At 62.0% G+C, this 23,453-nt stretch overlaps 1 protein-coding gene across 1 annotated transcript; it reads left to right on the top strand.

Moving 5' to 3' along the window:
* The first annotated feature begins 273 nt into the window (after window positions 1-273).
* On the top strand, window positions 274-15,214 carry LOC118988788 (maestro heat-like repeat family member 5). The gene is made up of 17 exons (XM_037048742.1): window positions 274-351; window positions 817-921; window positions 3,301-3,436; window positions 3,604-3,698; window positions 4,786-4,935; window positions 5,506-5,660; window positions 6,585-6,729; window positions 7,028-7,212; window positions 7,498-7,635; window positions 7,839-7,950; window positions 8,175-8,318; window positions 8,745-8,921; window positions 9,992-10,147; window positions 10,734-10,856; window positions 14,634-14,736; window positions 14,859-14,933; window positions 15,045-15,214. Exons 1-17 carry the CDS (start codon window positions 274-276, stop codon window positions 15,140-15,142), a joined length of 2,175 nt encoding a protein of 724 aa, XP_036904637.1. The 3' UTR covers window positions 15,143-15,214.
* The last annotated feature ends 8,239 nt before the right edge of the window (window positions 15,215-23,453 follow it).

Raw genomic sequence — 23,453 nt, 5'->3', positions numbered from 1 at the left:
ACAAGGGAGAAACACCGGTGGAGGGAGGACCGGGGATGCCGCAGTGGTGGGACAGACACAGGTCGAAGAAGCTCGCCCTGCCCCACGCAGGCCGGGCCTGGCATGGACGTCATCACCCAGGGCCCCGCAGGAAGGAGTGGCCGAGCCTTCCCCCGGGACAGGTCCCCAGGGGACCTAGTGAGGGATGAGTGAGGGTGTGGGCTGCAGGGCGGGCCGCAGGGCGGCGGGCCGAGCCCAGGAGCTGTCACCTCGTAGGTGCTGTACCAGAAGTCCATGCAGGCGCTCGGCCTGCTCCTGCAGAGCTTCACCTCCGAGAACAAGAGCATGGACGAGGTCTGCTTCCTCCTGCAGGTGAGGCCGGGGCCATGTGCAGGGCAGCACCCAGGCTCCCAAGGCCTGCCGGGTGCTGGCCGTATGCTTCGCAGGGCGCACTCAGCGGGGGCCCCACGTTGGCAGGCTTGCCCTGTCCCTTAGCCCGAGTGCCCCAGGGACTCTAGCCTCTGTGAAGGGCTCTGCTGGGTGTTTCAGAAGAGCCGAGGGCCCTGTGAGGAGCGAGACACTGACCGACCTGACCTTCCAGTGTCCCGTGCGGCAAGAAGTCTCTGGAACAGTCTGCAGGCTCCGCCCAGCCTGGAGATGCTCTCTCCCTCGAGCACCCCGCTTCCCTCTGCTCCACCCATGCTCACGGCTGCCAACCCAGTGTTCTGCTAGACCACACTTGCCCCCAGAGCCCCCCCCGCCCAGGGCACTCTGAGCATCCCGGAGGCTGCCACAGGCCACTGATGGGCCCCTCGGGCTCCCCTCTGTCCGTCCCAGCACATGGAACCCTGGCTGAAGTCGGATCAGAGCCACGAGCGCAGGCGGGCAGTGCAGTCCATCGCCCTGCTCCTGAAGTGCGTGGTGGACTACATGGAGTTCACGGTGAGTCTCCTGCATCTGGAGGAGCCCGAGCCTGGCCAAAGGGCATCCAGGCAGGTGGGCCGGGAAGGGGCGGGTCAGGGAGCCCCATGCCGCTGTGCCTCTGCGAGGGGCTCGCCTCCCAGCTGCAGGCAGTTCTTCCTGAGCACGGAGAGTGCCAGGCAGTGTTGGAGACAAGGCACAGGCCTGGGGGCGGGGCACGACTCACACAGGGTGGGCCGGGGACCGAGGGCAGCCAACACCTTGTGGGGAGGGAACCAGGGAAGGGCTGCTGTGGCCGGCTTGGCGGGAGCAGACTGCGTGCTGCCGGAGTGGAGGCAGGCTGACGGACCGACAGGAAAGGAGGGGTCAGCAACCAGGTTCCCACTTGTACAGCACTCCATTTTCAGGGGGGGCAGCAAAGCCTTTTCTTTTTTAAAGACTTCATTTACTTATTTTTAGAGAGAGGGGAAGGGAGGGAGAAAGAGAGGGAAGGAAATACCAATGTGTGGTTGCCTCTTGCACGCCCCCTACTCGGGACCTGGCTTGAAACCCAGGCATGTGCCTGACCAGGAATCGAACCAGCGACCCTGTGGTCCACAGGCCTGTGCTCAACCACTGAGCCACACCAGCCAGGGTGCAGCAATGCTCTTGAATGGGGAAAGGAAAACACTTTCCACCAAAGCGATGAAACACGCTGAGGCCCAAAGTCGGGGGTGAGAACCTCAACCACCGACCGTCTCACACCACAAACAGAAACCAGGATGGATCATAGAACTAAAGGTGAAAGTCAAGACCATAACATTTCTAGAAGAAAATAGGATTTCTCCACAAATCTGGCATAGGCAAAGGTTTCCTAGACAGGACGTGGAAGGCGGTACCTAGAAATGAAATCGAGGCTTCATGGGCTTCATCCCGACTGGGCATGCCCTGCACCACGACACGCTGTATGGCAGCTGAGAGTCGATGTAGACGGGGCAGTGTCTGCGCGTGTCCGACGGAGAGCGTGTCTCCACCGTGCGACCGAAAGATTACAAAACAACAACCACCCACTTTTTTAAAAATATTTTTTACTGTCTTAGTTTTTAAGACTTTATTTATTTATCTTTAGAGGGGAAGGGAAAGAGAGAAGGAGAGAAACATCAATGTATGGCTGACTCTCGTGTGTCCCCTGCTGGGAACTGGCCTGCAACCCAGGCATGTGCCCCGACTGGGAATCAAACTGTGATCGTGTGGTTCGCAGGCCCGCGCTCAATCCACTGAGCTACGCCAGCCAGGGCAACAACCCACTTTTAAAACAGGCAAAAGCGAAACGTCAATTTTGGGAAGCACAGGAGAAGGAACGTGTCCGCCCTCATCTGTCACGAGGAAGTTCAAGCCGACGCCACAGCGGAGCATGAGGGCTCAGCGCTGGGAGGCTGGGACGGAAAGGGCCGGCCGCGCCGAGGGCGGACAGTGGTGTGGGGCCGCCAGCAGCGTCACACACGGCTGTGAGTGCAGAATGGGGAGGTGACAGCTTTCAGCGGGTCCCCCACTAACCCCTGCCAGCCCTGGGTCCATGCCCTTCCGCTCCAAGTATTTACTCCCAAGGAACAAAACCACGTGCCCATAGAGACACTCTTGATGCGCCCTAATGGAAAATGTGAACCCCAGCCTCCAGAGAGCCAGTGCGCTGCCTGTCGGAATGAAACTCAACAGACACTCACAGGGGCCAGCACACAATGACAATGACCTGATGTGGTGTAGGGGTGGGAGCGGTCACCCCCGGAAAGCAGGAAAGCCAGTGGACAGAAGCAGTCCCAGGAATGAGCAAGATGCCGGAATGAGGAGGCAAACTTGGAGACAGACAGCTGTCATAACCATGTTCAAGGACTTACAGGAGAACACAAACACAATAAAAGAAGACAGGAAGTAGCGATGGATAGAAGGTAACTACAAAAACCAGCCGGATGGAAATTCTAACGACTGTAGAATACACTATCTGAAGTGAAAAGCCCACTGTGCTCGTCTCACTGAAGACCAAACGCTGGGGAGGAAAGTGTCACTGAACTTGAAGATGGGATGAGCGGCTGTCTGGAGACCGCAGCGTGGAGATGCAAGGAAGGCCAGAGGAAAAGCAAAGCCCCGGTGACTTGCAGAACACCCTCGAGTCTCACTGGACTCCCAGGAGGAGAGAAAGAAGTAGTTGACGATAACGCGGCTGAAAATGTTCAGATCTGAAGAGAAATACAAACCCACACTGCGAAGACTATCGTGAGCCTGGGGACGTGACGGGCTCCCTGAGGTCGGCCCTTGCCCACCAGACACCGAGCTCGGGAACGGAGTGAGAGAGTTGAGAAGTTGGGAGGGACAGTGGCTGTGCCACCGAGAGGCCAGCTTGGCTTTGCTCCTGCCCCCTCGCAGGAGAAGGCCGTGCCCTCCGTGCTGGGCCACCAGATCGGCCTGCTGATGCTGCTGTGGCGCGACGCAGACGAGGTCACCCAGAGCCACTCCTGCCAGTCTGTGTACCTCCTGCTCCAGCTGCTGATCCAGCAGAAGGGTGAGCTGTGAGCAGGGCGGGTAGTGGGGCCCAGTGGAGGCGGGGCCCCCACTGCTTCCTGGGCAGCTGGCCAGGCTCCTTGGCCCCTCTGGGCCTCACGGTGGTCTGGCGTGGAGGGTGTCACTTCCCAGGCTTCACAGGCCACCTGACCAAGTGTCCCACGACAGGTAACAAAGCACAGCTCGTGTATTTGAATAAAATCAAGAATTGCGAAGCAAGACCCCGCAGAGAACCAGAGGCAAAATTCTACCACATGGTGCAGGTGGGCCTGTGAGAGCCGGGGGCCCGCGTAAACCCCTGCCTGCCCAGGAGCGCGGGCTCTGGCCGGCCACTCCACAGCCGGGCCCACGGAGGCTCACGCAAGGGAGCAGCCTGGCGAGAGCCGGGGCCTGACGCCCTGCCCAGGGAAAGTCTCTGTCCCCTTGTGGTCCTGCCCCTGTCCCCACCACCCCAGCTCAGAGCTGTGGCTGGGCCCACTGGGATCTGCAGACTCCGTCCGATGCCTCATCCGCATCTTCAGAACCTCCCTCTGTCCTCCTGGCCTCTCCTTTGTGGCTCCTCACTGCATGATGACGTGTCTCAGTTTGCCAGGGCTGTCCTGGTCGAAGCACCTCCTCTCGGTCTGGGCCAGTGGCAGGCCCACCCGCCCCCTGCGCGCTCTTCTCTAGCTCAGCCCCCCTCATGCTGGACAGGGGTTGAGGGCTTGGATTTGAGTCCACGCTCTTCACCTAACTGGCTGGGTGGCCCTGGGTAGGAGAGCCAACCTCTCTGTGCCTCAGTTTCCCCATTTCCTAAGCAAGGGCCCCCGGGGCTGACACCCAGTCAGCTCTCAGGACAGGCTGTGACAGCAACGGTGATCTCTCAGAGCAGGTGTGCGTGCCCTGGAAGCCCTTCGAGGGGGCTGGTGTCTTGGGCAGGCCCCCTAGAAACACAGCCTGAGACAGGAATTCCCATGCAGCTGACTGAGGACGAGGGTGTCCTCTCAAAGGAGGGAGAGGGAAGCAAGCGGAGGGAGGAGTGAGCAGGACGCGGTCTTGGCCTGACGGTGGGTGGCTCTGGGCACAACCGGTCATTGTCTGCAGGCTGCAGCCTGGGTGTGGGCAAAGCTGCCACCATCCCAGGAGCAATTCTCCGGAGAAGGGGCAGCCGTGAGCCTGCGGCAGCGGCACTGGTAGCTGCGGGGCAGTGGCCCGGGGCCGCCGAGGCCAGCTGGGCGCAGGGCTCCCCACGAGGCCGTGCACCTGGCCTTCGATCTGCCCCCGGGTGGGGCAGAGCCTCCTGGCTCCAGCTCTGAGCCCACATGCAGGCGGACCTGGGCGGCTGCTGACCAGGGAGGCCTTTCGGTGCAGGCCTTGGATGAGACCCTGGCTGTGGCCCAGCACACAGAGCTCACCCTCACCCTCCTGCATGGGCTCTGTAGCCGTGACCACCTGTCCTGCGACCTGGCCTCTCACCTCCTCCTGATGGTCTTGAAGAGCTGTGGCGTTGAGCCGGGGCAGGTGGGCCCCGGGCACCAGGGCCCGGCGGGCCCGACCCTCCCCAGCCCCGCTGCAGAGGGCGCGGGCAGAGGGGAGAGGGAGGGCCACATCCAGGGCTGCCCACGTGCGTGTGCGAGCATGCGCCCCTCTCCCTGGGGACCCCGGAGGCCCAGGCGGCCACCGCAGTGGACGGCCTTCCCTGCCCGCGGGCCGGGCCTCAGAGATGCCCCAGGGTCCTCCGTTGTTCACAGCCTTGTCCAGCAGAACAGAGAGAAAGCGGTCTCACTGGGATTCAACTGCCCATGGCTTTGCCTGGCCAGCCCAGCCCCGGGCCCACAGGGACACAGTGTTCCCAGGGGCTGCTGGGTCCAGGCAGTACCCCGGGCCCTGTGGGGCCGATTCCCATTTTCAACAGCTGCTCCCACCCTGTCACCCCTGGCCCAGGGGGGCCCTGTGTGTGTCCAGGCATGTTTTCGTGTGGTGGGGATCACACGGGGGTCCGGCAACACCAATGCCCGTAGGGAGGAGGCAGGCCCGGCCCCGCTGGAGGCGCTGCTCTTAGGCCTTCTCCGCCGGCCCCGCCCCACGCAGGTGGCCGAGATCCTGCAGGGCCTGTTCCAGGAGCTGCCCAGCATCATCTTCAAAGACGTCCTGCAGACCTCAATGACGGTGGTGACGGTGCTGGGGGACCAGCACCCTCAGGAGATGGTCGAGGTGATGCTGTCCCTGGGCCACCCCTCCGAGAGGTAGGTCACCTGCATGCAGGAGGTAGACACCAGCCCTCATGGGCCGCCCCCCTCTCCACGCTCACTGCCTGGACACCCTGCTCCTGGCAGGACAGAATGCATACAAGCTTCAGCCCACCTGCACTGCATCTCTTAGGCTCTAGAACCAGAGGTCCCTGATGGCGTCCAGGCTGAGGGGGCCGGGGGATCGAGGGGACGGCTCCAGCAGCTCTGCAGTGTCCCTTGGATGCAGAGAGCCCCAGATACCAACCTGTGGAGGGGCCCGAGGTCGGCTGAGGGACCGGAAGACACCAACCCGCCCTTAAACAGCCCCCACAAGCCGCCCCAGGGCCCATGCATGCATGGTCCCAGCCACCCCTCTAGGCTGTGGGTTTCTAAGCTGAGGTCTCTGGGCTGAGGCTGAGAACCAGCCACAGCACGGGGCACGCAAAGTGTCAGCGGTGGGCCCTGCTGAGTTGGAGGGCATCCTAACCAGGCTGAGCGTGTGTGCATGCCATTAAGTGCAATAGGTGTGGGGACCGAAGGGCCTCTGGCAGAGTCTTAGAAGCATTGCTGGTCCTGGGGTCACGGGGTTCTTGGGTTCGCAGGCCTGTGGGCACCTCTCAGGCCGCCCAGGGGTGAGCCCAGCTGCAGACGAGCCCACTTTCCGTGGGAGGAGACAGCCAGGGAAGGGTAGATTCGCTCGGGGTCGCACGGCGAGGGGGTGTGAGCGGGAGGAGGCCCGGTCCGCGGCAGCCAGCCTGCACTCAGAGCTGCGAGCAGGGGCTGAGCCCTGCGGTCCACAGCCTTCTAGACCCCCCCACGTGGAGGCACTCCCCACTCCCAGGCCACCTCCTTTCAACACCCTGCTTTCCTGGGGGTCTTCCTGCAGCCCCTCTGCCCAGCATGGCAGCTGGCTGAGGGGAGCAGACTCTGCTTCTGCAGGTGGGTGGCATCCCTGTGGAAGGCACTGGCCACCAAGAGGCAGCTGGCCCGCAAGGTTGTCACCCTGCTCTACACGAAGCTGCAGCTGCGGCCGGCCCAGCTGCCCGTCAACCAGTCAGCGCAGGCGGAGCTGGTGTCCATGCTGGTGCGCAGCCCCCACCCGCCCCCGTCCGCAACCTGTCCTGCTGCGGCCACCTTGCTCTCCGAGGGCCCTGTATGGTGCCGGGGCCACCTGGCCGGGGGTCTCACCACGAGGAGCCAAGGGCTCTTGATGCTGCATCCCAGGGTGGGGCGGGAGCCTCAGGGACTCTCCTGGTCCAGCTAGGCATAGCCAAGGGGCCTGGGGATAGGATGGCCCTGTGGCTGCTGCTTCCTGGTACCAGGCCCCATGAGGGGACCATAGGTGAGGCCCTGCCAGGCCCCTGCTCTGTCACTTGCTGCAGGCCCTGGGCACTATTTACGAGCTCCTCTACGTCCAAGAGTACAAGGCCACAGTGCGCTGGGCCTTCGCGGGGATCCTCCTAGGCCTGCTCACTCAGCTGTGCTACCTGTTTGAGCTGGGCCTGGCAGACGGCCTTGCCAACTACCAGGAGGACGGCCTGGAGGTGAAGCCCCTCAGCCCCTGTAGGTGAGATGCAGGACCGGCCTTGGCCTCCGGCTCCTCGGGACCCCAGTGGGCACCAGGTCCTGGGCTGTGTGCTGGGGGCAGGAATGAGCCTGGCTCCCCTGGGGGTCTGCTACCGGGGGTGGGGAATGGGGGCAGAGCAGCAGGAGTGGGGGTGCTGAGAGAGGGCAGGTCAGAGGGACCGCTGGCAGGGCCCAGGTGGGAGGGGAAGCAGGGGCCACCTTCTGCTCCCGGTGAGATCTGAGCCCCTCGCTGCCTTCCCTCCTCTAAATGCCCCTGTGCCCCTAGGACGTGCCTGGAGGCCCTGAAGGGGCTCTTCTGGACCACCGACTACTGGGAGGTGTTTGCCTACCTCAAGCTGCTGAGGGGCTGGGAGCTCTTTGAGCACCTGGAAACCTACACAGAGGGTGTGACCCTCTTGGCTAGGTAAGTGCCGAGTCTGGGAAGGGCCTGGCCCCAGGCTGCACCCCTGATGAGGGCCCACCTGCACCCCACATTGGGACCCTGCACTTCAGACTTGGTCGCCTGGGCCATCTCCCTGAGTGAGCTGGGTCAGTGGGCAGGGGAGGGTCCCCCTGGCCAAGGATGGGGCCCTGAGGGCTCCAGTGTCAGCCTCTGCCATCCCTCAGGGCCATGGTCCACTATGACTGCGAGGTCAAGGCAGTCTTGGGGCAGGCCGCCATCTCTCTGAAGAGCACCAAGGAGCGAGACAACGTCGTGGCCATCCTCATCATTGCGGAGGTCAGCCCGCTGCTCCTCCCCTCTGACCCCCAGGAAGCAGGTTGGGGGACTGGACTTGCACCCCCCCTCTGACACACAGGCCTCCTGACTCACGCCACCCACATTGGGCCCCTTGCTGCCTGGACGGTCTTCCTATGTCTCGCCCCTACCTGGCCCTGCACTCCAGGCCAAGTGCCCCTGCAGCCGTAGCTGAGTGGTGGGCCGACTGTGCCCACCCCACTCAGTTTCTCAACAGCCAGGAGCTCACCCAGTACCTGTCTCGGAAAACCATGGATGACTTCCTGAGCCTGGGCCTGAGCAACCCCAACCAGCTGGTGAGGGCCATGAGCCTGGTGGGCCTCAGCAGCACCCTGCTACACCCTAAGAAGGTGAGGGGGGACCTGCTCACTCCCATCCCGGCAGGGTTTTTGGGAGAAGGGGCATTTGAAAGAAGCTCCTGTGACAGGTGGTGGGACTGGAAGGGGTGGATGGGGGAGCCAGGCCCGGGGGCGAAGTGTTGGGCGGACCTGCGGCCCTGCCCAGGGTTGGGGGTCCCGGAATGTCTGAGCTGGAGGGAGCTCTGAGGTCAGCGACTTCGGCCTCCGCCTCAGGTAGGAATCCCTCACCTGACAGCACACCCGCCACAGTTCACCTTCCCCCCAGGAGGACTCAGATCCCGCTGGATGGGACGTCCTTCCTCCGGCCCGGGCCTCCCATGACGATGTGGCCGAGGGCTGGGACGGAGGTCCCCTGTTGGGCAGGAAGGGGAGGTGGCAGGTGGGCAGTTCGGAGGAAGCAGGTGCATCTGCCCGCAGGTGGTCCTACTCCGGAAACAGCTGGCCGGGCTGCTGGACAGCTTCCTGGAGCCCCAGTGCCCGGACCTCGTGGGCCTGATGGAGATCGTGGGCGACATCCTGCACCGCCTGGGCACGCAGGGCGTCGGCACCGCCAGCCTCAGGCTCGCGGGGCTCCTGAGGCCGCTCTTCGAGGATGTGAGCACCTGCCAGCCCCTTGCCCCAGCCCGCCAATCAGAGCAGCCGAAGCTGCTGCCCTGTGCGGCCCCACCCCCCGCCCCGGGTTGTGGGTCAGACTGCTGGGTGGCAGAGGCCGGCAGGGGGAACCAGGTTCCCCAGTGGGAAGGTTCCGTGAGGGCTGTGGGCTCTTTCCCAAACTGCATGCACGCCTCACCTGGGTGGCCGGCAGTTTGTCCTCAGAAAGGCCCCCTGGGGCAGCCACGTGGGAAATGGGAGGGTGGCGGCAAGCCGGGGGCTGTGTAAATGATGTCAGGGGTTCAGAGTAAAGCACTTGAGGCACCGGAGGACAGGCTTAAACCAGGGCAGGCAGGCGGGCTTCGAGATGGACCCCATGGGCTGCTGAGTCACTGAGGGCAGTGGGGAGCCGGTGGGGTTGGGTGTGGCGGGAGGGAGAGCGGAGCTGGCTCCTGGAGGTGAGGAAGAGGGCGAGGGGGCCAGGCGGGGGCAGGTGGTGCCGCCCTTCGTGAAGGGGTCTTGGAGACCTGGGGCGCTGCAGTCCTGGGGGCTGACGAGGGGAGGCCGGGGGAGCAGGGCAGCCGCAGTCAATCAGCACCACAGCCCAGGCACTCGGGCAGTGCCCGTGGCCCCTTCCTGCAAAAGGCGAAACAGTCACACGCTGAAGGATCCTTGCCCAGGGCCCGGGAGCTGGCGAGGGACGGATCTGGCACCAGGGTCCGAGCCCGCCCGGGAGTGGAGCTGTGGCTGCTGTCCGCTGAGGGGCCCTGAGAAGTGGTGCAGGAGGGAGGGAGAAGGGGCTGATCCTGGGGAAGGTTGCAGAATGGGAGGGGGTGGCCAGGGGGGCAGAGCCAAGCAGGAGAGAAGCGGCATCAGCTGGCCTGGTGCAGCCAGCTGTGGGGTCAGTGGGGAAGAGGGTTCAAGTCTTCTGGCCCTGAGCTGAGCAGGGGTAGGTGTGAGGGCCATGACGGAAAGTGGGGGCGAGGGGCTGTGGCCAGTACGGGTGCAGCTGCGTGGGGCCGAGGGCTCCAGCTTGCTGGGAGGCTGAGGGGAGGCCTGTCCACCTCCGGCAGCCGGAGGAGGACGTGCGTGGGGGAGCCATCTTCCTGTACGGAGATGTCATCTGCAGCGGTGGCAAGAAATGTCAGCAGGCACTCAAGAGCCACGCCTTCCAGTCGCTGGTGCCGCTGCTGTTGCACCTGGCTGACCCCTGCCCCGAGGTGGTCCTGGTGAGTGGCCCGGCTCGGGGTACACAGGACGGCGTCCTCCAGATGGGCAGGGGGCGCCTGGGAAACGGGCGAGGGAGGACCTGCCTGCTTGTGGGTCCTTCAGGCAGCTCAAGAGGACTCAGCCTGCGTAATTGGAGACAGGGAAGGCTGCCACCCAGGCAGGGGAGCGCTGAGCGACCAGACAGGAGACAGGGAAGGCCGGGCCTGGCCTTGCCAGCAGACAGGTGGAGAACAGGAGATGACCCACCTCGGGTCTTGGTTTTCTTGGCCCCACCTGCCTCCAGGTCCTCCCCCACCACCCAGGACCCCGTGAACCTCCCCCCACCCACACAAAATCAGCCTCGGGAGCCTGGTGTCTGAGGCAGGGGGTGCACCCTGTGTCTGGTCTAGGGCACTGCCCCAGAAAGAGGCCTCCCACAGGGGTCTATGGGAGGCACTGTTGCTGCAGGCCACTTCCCAGGCTCCGGCCTCCCAAGCCAGGTGTTCGTGAGGGGCCTCTGATTTGCCACAACACCCCACCCAGGCAGCCTTCCTGGGAGGGCAGTGGAGATGAGGGGCATAGACCTGTCTCTCTCGGCATCCGCAGAAGGCCAAGTTCACCTTCCTGCGCTGTGCCATCTTGCTCAACTGGGAGTTTCGGAAGCAGCTGTTCAGCAAGTTGGCGTGGGGCCAAGGCCTGGGAGCTGAAAGTGACATTTTTATGTGCATGGTAAGACGTCAGCGCCCTGTCCGAGGAGGGGCGGGTGCGGGGCAGTGAGTACGGGCTGGGCACAGTCAGGGTCCTCTGGGAATCAGCTCACCCTGGTGTCCATGGGGGGCACCCAGATGGGGGCCAGGCGATGCAGGCCCCTCAGAGCCTGGGCCCTTCGGGTGTTGACTGAGAGGTGCTCTGCACCTCTGGGGGTGGTGTGGTCCCTCAGCAGTGGGCTCAGGACCTCCCAGGTAGGCCGTGTGGGAGACTATCCCCACCGCACACCTGGGCTGGGGAGTCCTGCTTGGCAGCTGGGCTTGTCTTGGGAGGCTGGTGCTCACCGGTGCCCCAGTGCAGACGTGGGGAGGGCCCTGTAGTTCCCGGAACCCCGGTGGCTGAACCTTGACCCCGCAGATGTTGCGGGCCGCACCTCTGCTGAGGAGATGTGTGTAGAGTGGGGTGAATGGGGTGGGAGAGCAGACCTGCTCTGCTCTCTGGCGGCCAGTTGATTTCAGCCCTAAGAGGGGAAAAGCAAACCGACCCACTGTCCCACCGGCAGGGATCCCTGGCTGCTGGGGACTTGGCCAGCACTCCTGGCCCGGGTGGAGCTCAGTGGGGGGGTCTGAGGTCTTGGGGACCCCTGCAGAGGCTGGGGGGCTGCAGCTGTCCCTTGAGAGGAGGGGAGGGCATTCTCCAAGGTGCAGGGGGCCCAGGGGCCCAGGTGGAGAGAGTCTGGCTTCTCGGGAGCCATGAGAACTGATCTCCTTGCTGGGCCTGCCTTCCTGGGGGTCCGGGTGCCTGCTCAGACCCTCCCTGGATGCCTGCGTGACCCTTGCTGGCAGCACAGAACTGTGTGTGTTAGGAGCGCTCTGGGCGTGGGTCCCTGGCCAGGCTTTTGTATTGTGGTCATTTTTGCCCCGTTTGACTTGTCCTTTTCCTTTGCCAGCGGTGTCTTTTGCTGTGCAGAAGTTTGGGATTTTAGCCTAGCCAAATACTGCACTTTTCCGTGGTTTGTGCTTTGGGGTCTTTTGAAGAAACGCCTCCCTACAAGCTGGGCCCGCAGAGGTGGGATCGGGATTGGGGGGTTGGGCCTTTCGAGCTCCCTGCCCGTGGAGATGGGATGTGGTGACGGTGCCCTGGGGGGAAGTCACTGTGTGGATGACGGTGCTTCACTGGGCACTGACTGTGCCCACGCCCGTGACTGTGACCTTGCGGATGGGCCTCCAGCAGAAGGCACACTGCCCCGAGCAGGGAAGGTTGCTGTGCGGAGGCCCCTGCTGCGGAGGCCCCTGCTGCGGCGTCCGAGGGACCAGGGCAGGCCGACAGGAGGTCGAGAGGACTCTGGAGCACATGGGGACAGCAGGAAGGACACGTGTGCGTGCTGCCACAGCACGTGAAACGCGACACACTGTCCCGTGACGCACAGAAGCCACTGCCCAAGGGCTGCGTTGGTGCCCAGGGGGAGCAGGGCTGCGCCTCGCTCAGCAGCAGAGAAGTCCGTGCGGAGCAGAGACTGCTGGAAGTAAGCCCCTCCCTAGGGCTGACTTAGGGGAAACTGAGACTCAGAGCTGGCTGTGGACGAGAGCGGTCGCCACGGTGGGAGGAGCTCCCGATCTCACAGGAGAATCCCTTGGAAGGTGGGCTAGAGGCGGCCAGGGAAGCTCCCTCTCTGGCCCCTCCCCCACAGGCAGCACGGAGAGGGGGGTGGCCCTGCCCAGGTGAGCACCTAAGGCCCTGCCCCCTTACAGTTTAACTCTGGCTGGAACAAAGAAATCCGGCCCAAATGAAAGAACGGAGCAAAACCTCAGAAAGAGAGCTAAGCGATGAGGATATAGCCAATCTGATGGAGAATTTAAAGCCCTGGTAATCGAAATGCTCACAGAACTGATTGAGCCTGATCAAAAAAATGAAATAACAAATGAAGGGCACCCAAAATGAAATAAAGCAAAATATTCAGGAACCAACAGTGACAGGAAGGAAACCAGGACTCAAATCAATGATTTGGAACAAAAGGAAGAAATAAACATCAAACTGGAACAGAACGAAGAAACAGGAATTCAAAAAAAATGAGAGTGACTTTTGAACCTCTGGGAAAATCAGTAACATTCCAATATCTGAATTATAGGGGTGCCAGGAGGAGAGAACAACAGCAAGACATTGAAAACTCATTTGAACAGACAATGAAGGAAGACTTCCCCAATCTGGTGAAGGAAATAGACCTCTAGGAAGTCCAGAGAGTCCCAAAGAAGTTGGACTCAAGGAGGAACACACCAAGTCACGTTATCATTAAGTTACCCAAGATTTAAAGATAAAGAGAGAATCTGAAAAGCAGCAAGAGATAAGGGGACAGTCACCTACAAAGGAGCTCCCATCAGACTGTCAGCTGATTTCTCAAAAGAGACCTTACAGGCAAGAAGGGACTAGAACGAAGTATTCCAAGTCATGAAAGGCAAGGACCTACATCCAAGATTGCTTTATCCAGCAAAGCTTTCATTTAGAATGGAAGGGTAGATAAAGTGCTTCCCAGATAAGGTCAAGTTCAAGGAGTTCATCATCACCAAGCCCTTATCACATGAACTGTTAAAGGCACTTATCTAAGAAAAGGAAGATAAAAATATGAACAGTGAAACGACCAACAACTCGCAACTATCAACAAATGAACCTAAAAAATAAAAGAAAGGAAAACAATGAAAACAAAAACTAAGCAAACAACCAGAACAGGAACAGAACCAGAGAAATGCACATCACACAGAGGAAGTTCAGTGGGGAGAGGGAGGGGAGGAGGAGGGGAGAAGGTACAGGGGAGGAGAAGCATAATTATTAGGCATTAAATAGACAGGGAGAGGTCAAAAATGGTATAGGAAACAGAGAACTCAAAGAACTTGTATGCACAACCCCTGGACATGAACTGAGCAGGGGGAATGCTAGAGGGGGGGCAGGGCGGAGGGGGATAAAAGGGGAAAAATTGGGAAAACTGTAGCAGCATAGTCAATAAAAAAATACTTGAAAAATCACGTGCTTATCCAGGTGATCACTTTGTAAGTTATATAAAAGTCTAATCACTATATTGTATACTTGAAACTAATATAATATTGCTTGTCAAATATAATTATTTTTTAATGTTTAAATAAAGAAGTTATGAGGGGAAATAAAACCCTGGAAGGCTCAACAGACATCGCCACAGGAAAGCTTGTCCCAGCAGCTGGAACGAGGCAGCCGGCCAGCCTTCCATCCGCCGTCCCCCTCCTTAGTGCAGCTGTGCGCTGGCCCCAGGCTGCCCCTGTCCGGGGCTGGCTGTCCCCTCCTGGAAATGACAGCGGTAGCCCGCCCCCTAGACCCGCGCTCAGAGTGCAGGCCCAGGAGAAAGAGCCAGGCTGGCTGGCCGTGGGCCCATCCCGGAGCCTGCCCCCTGCACCCCAGTGGCTGGGACAGAGTGGCCCTGGCCCTGATGCTGGAGCTGTGGACGGAGGGCGGGGGCCTGGCGTGGGAGGTCTGGAGGAAATTTGGGACAGTGTGATGCGTGCGTTGGGGCTGACACACAGAGAGTCCTGGGTCCCGTGACCCCGGTGACCACCTGAGACCTGGTAGGAGAAAAGACCCTGTCCCGCAGAGCCCTCCTTCCTCACCCCTGCCAGGGCTCAGCTGCCGGGCCCTGGACCCAGACCCCAGGCACGGCTCTCCTCCTTTCAGGCCTGGCTTCTGCTGGGCTGAGTCGGGGCCTCGGACAGAGTCAGGCCATAGAGGCCAGAGCCACGGGGGCTGCAGGCCGCCCACCGACTGCCGCCCCCTCCCCAGGTGGAGAGCAACTTTGGCAAATGCCACCAGTTTCTCATGCATGCATGTGCTTACCTGAGCAGCCCCCACGGGAACCTGAGGCTGACGGCCATGAAGTTCGTAGGTAGGTTCACCCGTGGCCTTGCCCCCGCACGGTCCTGCCCACTCCCCAGCGGTGCCAGCAGCCGGGCTCTGGCCTCCTGTCCATGCTGACCTCGAGTGTCTCCCCACCTCCCTCCTGGGAAGGGGGAATCCTGCAGGACTACTTCATGAACCTGTGCTCCTGCTTGAGGAGGGACGACGTGACGGTCCTCAGGAAACGTGAGAACCAGGGCTGGGCTCCCTCCCTGCAGCCCTCCTGCCCCTTCCCCGCCGCCCCACCCGGCCCCAGCTGCAGAGGCTGTGCTGCTGACCCCTGGGTCTCTGCTGCAGAATTTGAGGCCCTTAGGGGGGAGGACTCCATCAGCCGCAAGTTCTACCGGGACTTCGTGGAAGATGTGGTCGAGCTGTCCCAGCTGGTGACCCAGTGAGTCCCAGCTCCCAGCCATGCAGCTGCTTTGTTGTATCATGTGACTCTCTATTAAATGTGACAGAGTGCCCAGGCTGGCGTGGCTCAGTGGATTGGGCGCCGGACTGTGAACCGAAGGTCGCCAGTTCGATCCCCAGTCAGGGCACATGCCTGGGTTGCGTGCAGGAGGCAACCCACACACTGATTCTCTCTTTCTCCTCCTCTTCCCCTCTCTGAAAAAATAAGTAAACAACCTGGGCTCACCCTGACCCGAACCCTCCCTCAGGAACCTGGGAGGCTCTCTGCCCTTGACCTTGACTCTAACTGCCAGGCCCAGGGCTCTTGCCTTGATGCCCCCGCCCCCACCAGATCCGTGACCCCTCCTCCCCAGCTTTAGAATCTCCCGTAAGCCAGCCGGTCCAGGCCTGTGGCAGCCTCTGGCCCACAGAGTCCGCGTGTTGTGGCCGAGGGCAAGACCAAGCGCACAGGCCGCAGCTTTCCTGTGGAGGAAAAGGGACGGGATGGGACTCTTAAGGTGCGCGTCCTGTGGCCGCTCTCTCCACGGAGAGCCTGGACAGGCTTTTACCGTGTCTCTTGGGTCTTACATCAGAGAAGGATTTATTATCTATTGCATAGAACATTGTTGCCTACATCTTAGGTGTAATTAAAGAAATGAAAATAACACGTGCAGAAGGGGAAGGTGGCGAGCGGATCAGCCCCACCCTCGGGAAAATTCACACAGGTTCTGGAAACTCCCTTGACAATGGGCAACGAACATCTACCGTGCCAGACCAGGGCGAGGGGGTTTTAGCAGGAGCGAGCCGAAACAGTCTATGCATTTTCTAGGCCTGATCCCCACGGGAAAACCTGGTTGGAGGGTCTGGCTCCTGCCCACCACCTCGTTTCTGTAGGTTTTCCACACAGAGTTGAGTCACAGTTTGGGGACCGAAACAAACCAGTCTCCTACACAGGCCCTCCCTTTTCTGTCCCCCCATCCCGAGTGGAATTTTCTACATGCACATCCCCAAATCTCCTGCCCCAAATCTGAAATGTGGCCCTGAGACCCTCAGGGGTCTGTCCTCTCCCTCCTGTGCCCCGCCCCATGCCCAGCTGGGCAGTACCCAGACCTTTCTGGCATGGCCCTCACCCCTGGCCCCGGTGAGGGCGATCCCTTTTGGCCCTCAGCCCCTGCCCCTGTGGCTACTCAGAGGCTGCGGCACCTGCTGATCACCATGCGAGTCGAACGAAGGCGGTTCTCGCCCTCACTGGCCGCCACGGGCTCTCTCAGGGGAGAAGCACAGAGGCACCTGGGTAGCCAGGCGGGCGTGTGTGGTGGGCCACGTTGGAGGCCCGCCTGCCACCTGCAGCGGCAGCCTTGTGGGGAAGGGCACGTGGGAGCCTGGGCTGGGTTCAGAGGGGCAGAGCCAGGAGCGCAGCTGGGCAGAAGGCGCCCTCAGGGTGAAGGCGAGAGGCCGGAGGCTGGGAGTGCAAGGGGGCAGACAGGGGAGGGCCGGCTGGAGGGCTGGGCTGGGGCCAGGGGCCACACCTGTGTCCACCGAGGACACGGAGCCCGTGGGAGTTGCTGGGCAGGAGAGGGGCCAGTCCCTGCCGGTGGTTGGGGACAGGCTCGGGGGCGCAGTGAGGTGTCTGCCACTCCATGCAGCTGGCCAGGGAGAGAGATGGGCCAGCGCTGTGTAGTGAGGCCCTGCAAACAAAGGACAGCCAGGCTAGGCAACTGGGGGGCAGGGAGATGGGGGACGGAGTGGGTGGGGAGTGGCAGAAGCCAAGAACAGCGTGGCCTTTGGACAGAAGGGATGGCCAGCCACGTGAGGTACTCCCCAAGACCTGGGTGACAGACACGGGGAGGGGTCAGTGTCTTCCGTGAGAGCACTGCCTCTGCAGGGCGCAGACTGGGCGCTCTGAGAGGCCGCTTGCAGCGCAACTAGACCTGAGGGAGATGGTGGTGCGAGTGCTGCTTCGCAGCTCGTCTGCTCTCAGAGGTGGCGGGGGTGGGGGGTGGCGGGGGTGGTGGCGGCGGTGTCTCTGCAAACACTGAGCCGACAACTGGAAAGCAACGGGGAAACCCAGGGTCCCCCGGGGCTGACGATGGTGCTGAGGCTGCGGTCGGCGGTGGGGTTAGTCATGGGGCTGAGCAGCAGGCCTTGCGCCCGTAGGGGCAAACAGCGGTGGACAGACACCCCCTGCTCACTGGCACCCCCCACCCTGCCCCGGTTTCTCCCATGGCCTGTCCCTGGAGGAGTGGCCTCGGTCCCCATGGGACCACATGCCCCAAACTGCAACTCTGATGATTCCAAACAAACCCATTTTGCTGGAGAAATATCTACCTGTCTATTGGTTTAAGGTCAACAGGTAAGAGTCGACTAGAAATAAGTATTTTAAGAATGTAATTACGGCAAAAGATTACAAAAGGATTTTTTGAAGCTACAATAGAAACAGGACGAATGTGGAACAGCAAGAGAGACAGAGGCACGGCCAAGGCTCGTAGCGAGCGCCGCCCATCACAGCCGTCACCGAGTGCCCCGTGTTGCTGAAACCTGCGTTTCTTCGCCTGCAGCCGGATGTCCAGCTGGTCGCCATCACTGAGCCCCACCCGGAACCTGGGAACAGAACCACGCAGGTGCTGCTTAGCTGAGGCCTGTTCGGGGTTTGGACCGCGCTCAAACAAGACAGACTGCGTCTAGGAGTAAAACCCACTGTGGAGAGAGAGGGTCGCCTCGCCAGCGGAACAGCCACCGTGCTGGGGAGATGGGGTGGTTCTAAGCTCGTGTTCCCCGTGTGAGGGCGTGCGGAAACACGGGAAGCGAGATGAGACAGAATCACAAAAAGAGAAAATGTGCTGCCCTCGTGGAAAATCGTGCTGTGCCCTTTCCAGCGGTGGTGCAAAGTAACCGAGGCCTCAGAGTATTCGAGTGACGACGCAGACTCGCTTGGTCTGCCAGCCGCTGGGCGGCTGTGTGCTCAGCAACCGAAGACAGAGAGCACAGGTTTAAAGTTCGCCCCATGCGAGGTGACTGAGCAGGTCTCAGCCCAGACCCGCCCTGCGACTGCGTTGCCCTCAGACGGGGGCTCAGAGAAGGTCGCTTTCAAAGTCCCGCGAGGGGCACCCAAGTTTCGGTGTCTCTGGGCCGCACTGGAAGAAGAAGGGTTGTCTTGGGCCACAGAGTAAATACACAAACACTGAGGAAAACTGATAAGCAAAAAAAAAAAGTTTCAAGTTTTGTGTTGGGCCCTATACATAGCCATCTCAGGCTGCATGCAGCCCGTGGGCCGTGGGTTGGACACGCCTGGTACAACTTATGAAACATAAAATGACACGCAGTCCAAGAAAGCGTCCTAATGGGAATGTAAAAACCATTAACGCGGAGTGACCGTGACAATGACACACATGGAAACCGCTACCTGGCGCTGGGGCAGCACCCCCAGGGAAATGCAGAGGCCGGAGGGGAGAGCCTTCAGCCTGCAGGTTCAGCGCTGATTTCGTCCACAACCCTCCGCCCCCCAAAGAAGCAAGGATCGGAGCAGGAGTGCACGGGAGAGAAGGCAGATGTCCCAGCGAGTCAAAGCCGGAAGTGCAGCCTTCACAGCTGCCAGCGAGTTGAGCCAGAAGGGGAGAGAAGGCGCAATTCAGGTGAGGGCCCCGGGAGAAGCAGTGCGCAGGCAGCGGGGTCCCTGCGTATTCAGGCGACCCCAGAAGAAAGAGGAAGGCTGGCTTGCTCTGTGGGGGAAAGGGCGGGGCCCAGGGGGAGGGAGCGCGACAGCCAGCCCACCCTCCGGGAGGACCAGAGGTGGAGGCTGTGTCAGTGCCTGGCCTGGGTGCAGGTGGACTGCACAGCGGCTGGCCCCGAGCACAGCCCAGGCCCAGACAGTCCATATGGGGTGTCTTCTGGTCTCCAAGACAAATCTCCAAGAAGCAGGAATGACTATTTTTCCTGACGGCTCCCAGTCCTAACAAACCCTCTGGGCCTGTGCGGTGACTGACCAGCACGCAGCGGCCATGGCCTGAACGCCTGGGTTCAAAGCCCACCACTGACTCCTCTTGGAGACTCTGCCAGTCACCCACCTCTCTGTGCCTCAGTTTCCCCCTCTGAGGGGGGATGGCAGTACTAGCAGCTGCTCTGTTGGGGCACAGGGAGCTCCTTGCAGATGCCTGCCATCACCACCCCTCTGCCCTTCACCAACGACTCGCTCTCGCTGAGGTCCACCTGCTTTGGAGCCTTGGCCAGGAGCCCTCACGCTGCCGGCACCGTCGCTGCAAGCCTGGCGCACGTGGGAGGGCGGCACCCAGGGACCACTGAGTCCGACGGGGCTGATGGGACTGGACTGAGGCCACCCCTGTCTCAGCATCCAGGGTGGCCCACTGCTCTTGGCCCACACGTCCACGTCCCAGCCTGGATGCCAGCCTTGCCTCCACCCTGCCCTCTGTCCCCTCCTCCAGTGTGGACCACGTCCCCTGGCACACACCTGGAGGCAGGGGCTGGTGGTCTGTGGACCCATGTGATGCCTGTCCTGAGGGAGACTGGATCCCCAGCCAGCCTGAGGCCAGACGCAGTGACTCACCGGGAGGGGCAGTGAGCACCTCGATGCCCCGGGGTGGGGCTGCGACTGGGGATCTTGAGGACTGGCCCCACACCTCTCTCCTGCAGACTTGCTGGGGACCTAGGGTGGGCCAGAGCCCTCTCTGCGCCCTAGAACTGCCTGTGCTCTCTCAAGGGTGGGGGCTGAGAGCAGAGCCCCCTCCTCCGGCCAGCACGGAGGCCCCCCACAGGCACCCTGCCCGTGCCATTGTCCTCTGCTCCAGCTGGGCACGCACGCCAACAGCTTGCACCCAGGCAGCCCACCTGGGTGCTCACCTCCAGGCTCGGCCCAGCCCCTCCTCCAGGAAGCCTGGGTGGGCTGGGGGCTGCAGGGAGCACATCCTCACCCCGGTCCGCTGCCAGCTCTCAGAGCCGCGGTGCCAGGCCCGTCTCCCCTCCCCACCAGTGCAGCCGCCCACAGCTCCGCCCACCCTCCCTCTTTCCTGACCTGGCATCCCAGGCGCACACCCTCACCCACCCCACAGCCTGCCAGCTGCTCCCCATCTGGGGACGGGGTCCCTGAGGTCTGGGAGGGCAGAGGCAGGATGCAGGCTGGTGGAGGAGAAAGGGAGTGAGGGCATGGGGTCCCCGGAGGTCACAGGCAGCCCAGCTGTCCCAGAACCCCTGCTTCCAGGCCACCCCCACCCACCATCTGCCACTCAAGGAAGTGCTGGTGATGGAGAGGAGGGAGGGAATGGGTGCTGCCTCTGCCTCCCGGCCCCATCCCAGGCGACGTTACATACGGTGTTCCCAAGAACCATATGGAGCCCAGCAACACCTCCTCTGCCTTCCCGGATGGCTGGCCCCGCCCCCAGCGAGGGTCCCTGCTTGCTGGGAGGCCAGGTTTGGGGTGCAGGAGAGGGCACGCAGGAAGCCCACCCTGCCCTCCTGGGCCTGCCCTGCCCCATGTCCCTGGGGTCTGGGAAGGGTCTGAACTTACCCTAAGACGCCTCATGTTCATCCAAGTTTCTAGACTAGTGAGTCTTAGGTCCCATAATTCTCGGGCCACGGGGGCTCTTTGTCTGAGCCCCACTGTCCCCCAGGGGTCTCTGGGCACCCAACCTAAGCCTGACTTACCAGGCTCTGCCCTGCCCCAGGCCCAGGGCCCTCTGGGGATAGGACACCCTGGGACAGGTGGCTCTGCGGCCACTGGGGGGCTGAGAGAGGGAGTCAGAGGGGCTGGCTTCTCCTCTCCTCCGAGCTCACCTCACTTTCGGGCCTGCCCAAGCCTCATTCAGAGCAGGTTCTGCCCTGGGGCAGTGACTGGCAGGTTCACCCACTGTTCCCAGGGGCCCACCCCTCCTGGTTATTTTTAGGGCCTGAAGAAGCACTTGGGGAGCCCACTGCTCCCCATACCTGGAGAAATGTGGAGTCAGAGACCACTGGCCCTGGAGGGGTCTCAGTTGCCTGGGCCTGCTCCCGCAGGGGCAAACTGAGCCCCGGTCTGGGACAGCTCTGGGCAGGGCCTTGGTGCCCTCCTCAGAACCATGCCTCCAACCAGGACGCTGGCAGGCAGAAGGTGGCCAGGCCCAGGCTTTGCCTGTCAGGAAGGGCTGCACTGCCGCCTCCCAGGGCAGGCAGGTGGCTGAGGAGAAGGTGGCCAGGACAGGGCCCCAGGTACAGCTCTGGTTTCAGGAGGTCACTGTGAACTGGGGCTGGGGAGGGTCGGGCTGGGAAGGGCACTGCCAGCGATGGACGGTTCTGGAACAAGTCCTGGAGCACAAACACACTGGATCTGTTGCTCTCTGTGGACAAGCCCATGGGGGAAGCAGAGCCTGGGGGGCAGTGGGAGCCTGGAGGGTCTCTGGGAGCCTGGAGGGACATCACCATTTTCATCACCGACATCTCTAGCTTCAGCTCCATCCACAAAACTCACCATTACCCTCTGGTGCACACCTTCCTGCCCCGCATGGTGGTCACCACTGCCCTCTGTCCTGCGCCTCTCCCTAGGGCACGGCGCTACTGCTGGTGGCCACAGAAGGTGGTCTTAGCTTCGTTGGTCACAGGTTGCCAAGGAGGTGGCAGTCTGTGACTTGTACAAAGATGTTAAGGTAAGCAAGGGGACACAGGTCCAGGAAGATCTCTCTGGTGGCCTGGCCAGCTCTCGAAGGAAGGGGCTGTTGGGGAGGGGAGGGCAGAGGGCCCTCCACAGCTCTGGGCGCTGAACGGCCCCCAGGCCGGCACGCTGCTGGGAACAGGGTGCACCGGGAGGTGGTGGAGGGCATACTTGGGCAGGGACCAGAGTGCTGACAGGTCTTGTGGGAACCTCCCTGGCAGGCTTCCCGGTGGCCAGGGAGGGGACAGCCATTTCTGCAAGTAGTCACTGCGTGGGGCGGTCACGGAGCTTGGAACTGACGTGAGCCTGGGGCCCAGACAGAATGAGGCATGGGGCCTCTGCCGGGAAGGCACAGCCTTCTTGGAAGGAGAGACAGACGAGGATGGAGGAAAAACTGGAGTCTGGTCACAGGCTGACCCCGGTGCTGGCCACGCGATCAGCTCTGACCCTGGTCACATGCTGGGCCCAACACCAGTGGTTCCCAGTCCTAGAGTCACTTCCCTTACACGCACAGTGTCGCTTGGGTCTAGCTTGTTTGGGCTGGGTTTTTGGTTTGTTTTTTCAGTTTTTATGTTGCAGCGGGAGTGGGTGTGAGCAGGACAGGGGAGGTCAGGGAGCTGGTAGACCCTGTGCCGGCCACCCCTGTGAAAGCTCTGGCTGCAGTAGCTCCGGCTGCAGTAACGGCAGGAGGAGGAGGAGGAAGCCTGTACCCCCGGGCGCAGAGCTAGCACTGTGGGGGTGTGAGACTGCAGGGCGGGGGCTGGGTGGGGGGTACACAGTGGCTCAGACGCGCCAGAACCCCTCAGCGCCGCCAGGCTTGTGGCCAGTTGCTCCACCTCCCTCGTCTTTCTGCGGTTTTCAGAACGGCGGCCCAGCCCTGCCCTCACCCTCGCTCTCACGGTCTCGGAGCGCCCCCTGCTGCTGCCGCAGGGCTCTGCACCGGCTCCTCCGGCTGCCGCAGCGCCGCACTCCCCGCCCTCTCTGTAGTCCGCTCTCGCAGGGTGGTCGCCCACAGTCACTGTGGCCACTCTTCTCAGGAGGCAGCGCCCACCCCATCCCAGCTGCACCTGCTGGTGAAAACCCCGGGGCGGGGTGTCACAAGGTGAACCCTGGGTGGGAAGTGACGAGTGATGGGCAGGTTACCGTGGGAACCCCAGGCCAGGCAGCCCCCCTTTCAGCTTGTCCTCATTGTTTTCATTTTGAGTGACATGGTGTCGGGCTCATTATCTCCAGGCACTGCACACCCCCAAGCGGCCAACCTGCGCATCCGCTCTCCGAGTCGGAGCCTCTGTTCACTGTCTCAGACTTCCTGAGGCCTTGGGGCCCCCCCGTGGGGTGCAGGGGCCCTCCTGGAGCCGGGGCCTGGCCAACCATCCCCATCCCGCCCAGCTTCCGAGCTGGGCTCCCAGCGGAGGCGCAGGCTGCCCCCTGCTGGAAGCACGGAGACGTGGCAGGATCAGCAAGCATTTCTGTTCCCAGGGTGTCCTTCCTCAGAAAGGGGGTGGGGCGGGGGGCACACGGTGTGAGCCGAGCTGGGGCGAGGCAAAGTCTGGGTGGACCGGGAAGGGGGCCTGGTGCATACCCTGCTCCAGGCATGGGGGACAGCTGTGGGGACAGCTGTGGGTGTCCACCTTCGTTCCTCACACCTGCCCCTTTGACAGTGGAGTCCTGGGACCCCAGAA

The sequence above is a fragment of the Sturnira hondurensis genome, unplaced genomic scaffold (assembly GCF_014824575.4).
Source record: "Sturnira hondurensis isolate 20B ecotype Veracruz unplaced genomic scaffold, ASM1482457v3 Scaffold0006413, whole genome shotgun sequence".
Lineage (NCBI taxonomy): Eukaryota > Metazoa > Chordata > Mammalia > Chiroptera > Phyllostomidae > Sturnira > Sturnira hondurensis.
Note: the sequence above shows the minus strand (reverse complement) of the source record. Positions and strands in the feature narration are given on the sequence as shown.

Excerpts from the sequence above, each read along its gene's own strand:
- LOC118988788 (XM_037048742.1), top strand. The coding sequence starts at position 274 with ATGCAGGCGCTCGGCCTGCTCCTGCAGAGCTTCACCTCCGAGAACAAG. Across the intron at positions 10,148-10,733 it reads CCTGCCCCGAGGTGGTCCTG|AAGGCCAAGTTCACCTTCCT; the intron begins GTGAGTGGCCCG and ends CGGCATCCGCAG. Across the intron at positions 10,857-14,633 it reads GTGACATTTTTATGTGCATG|GTGGAGAGCAACTTTGGCAA; the intron begins GTAAGACGTCAG and ends CCCCCTCCCCAG.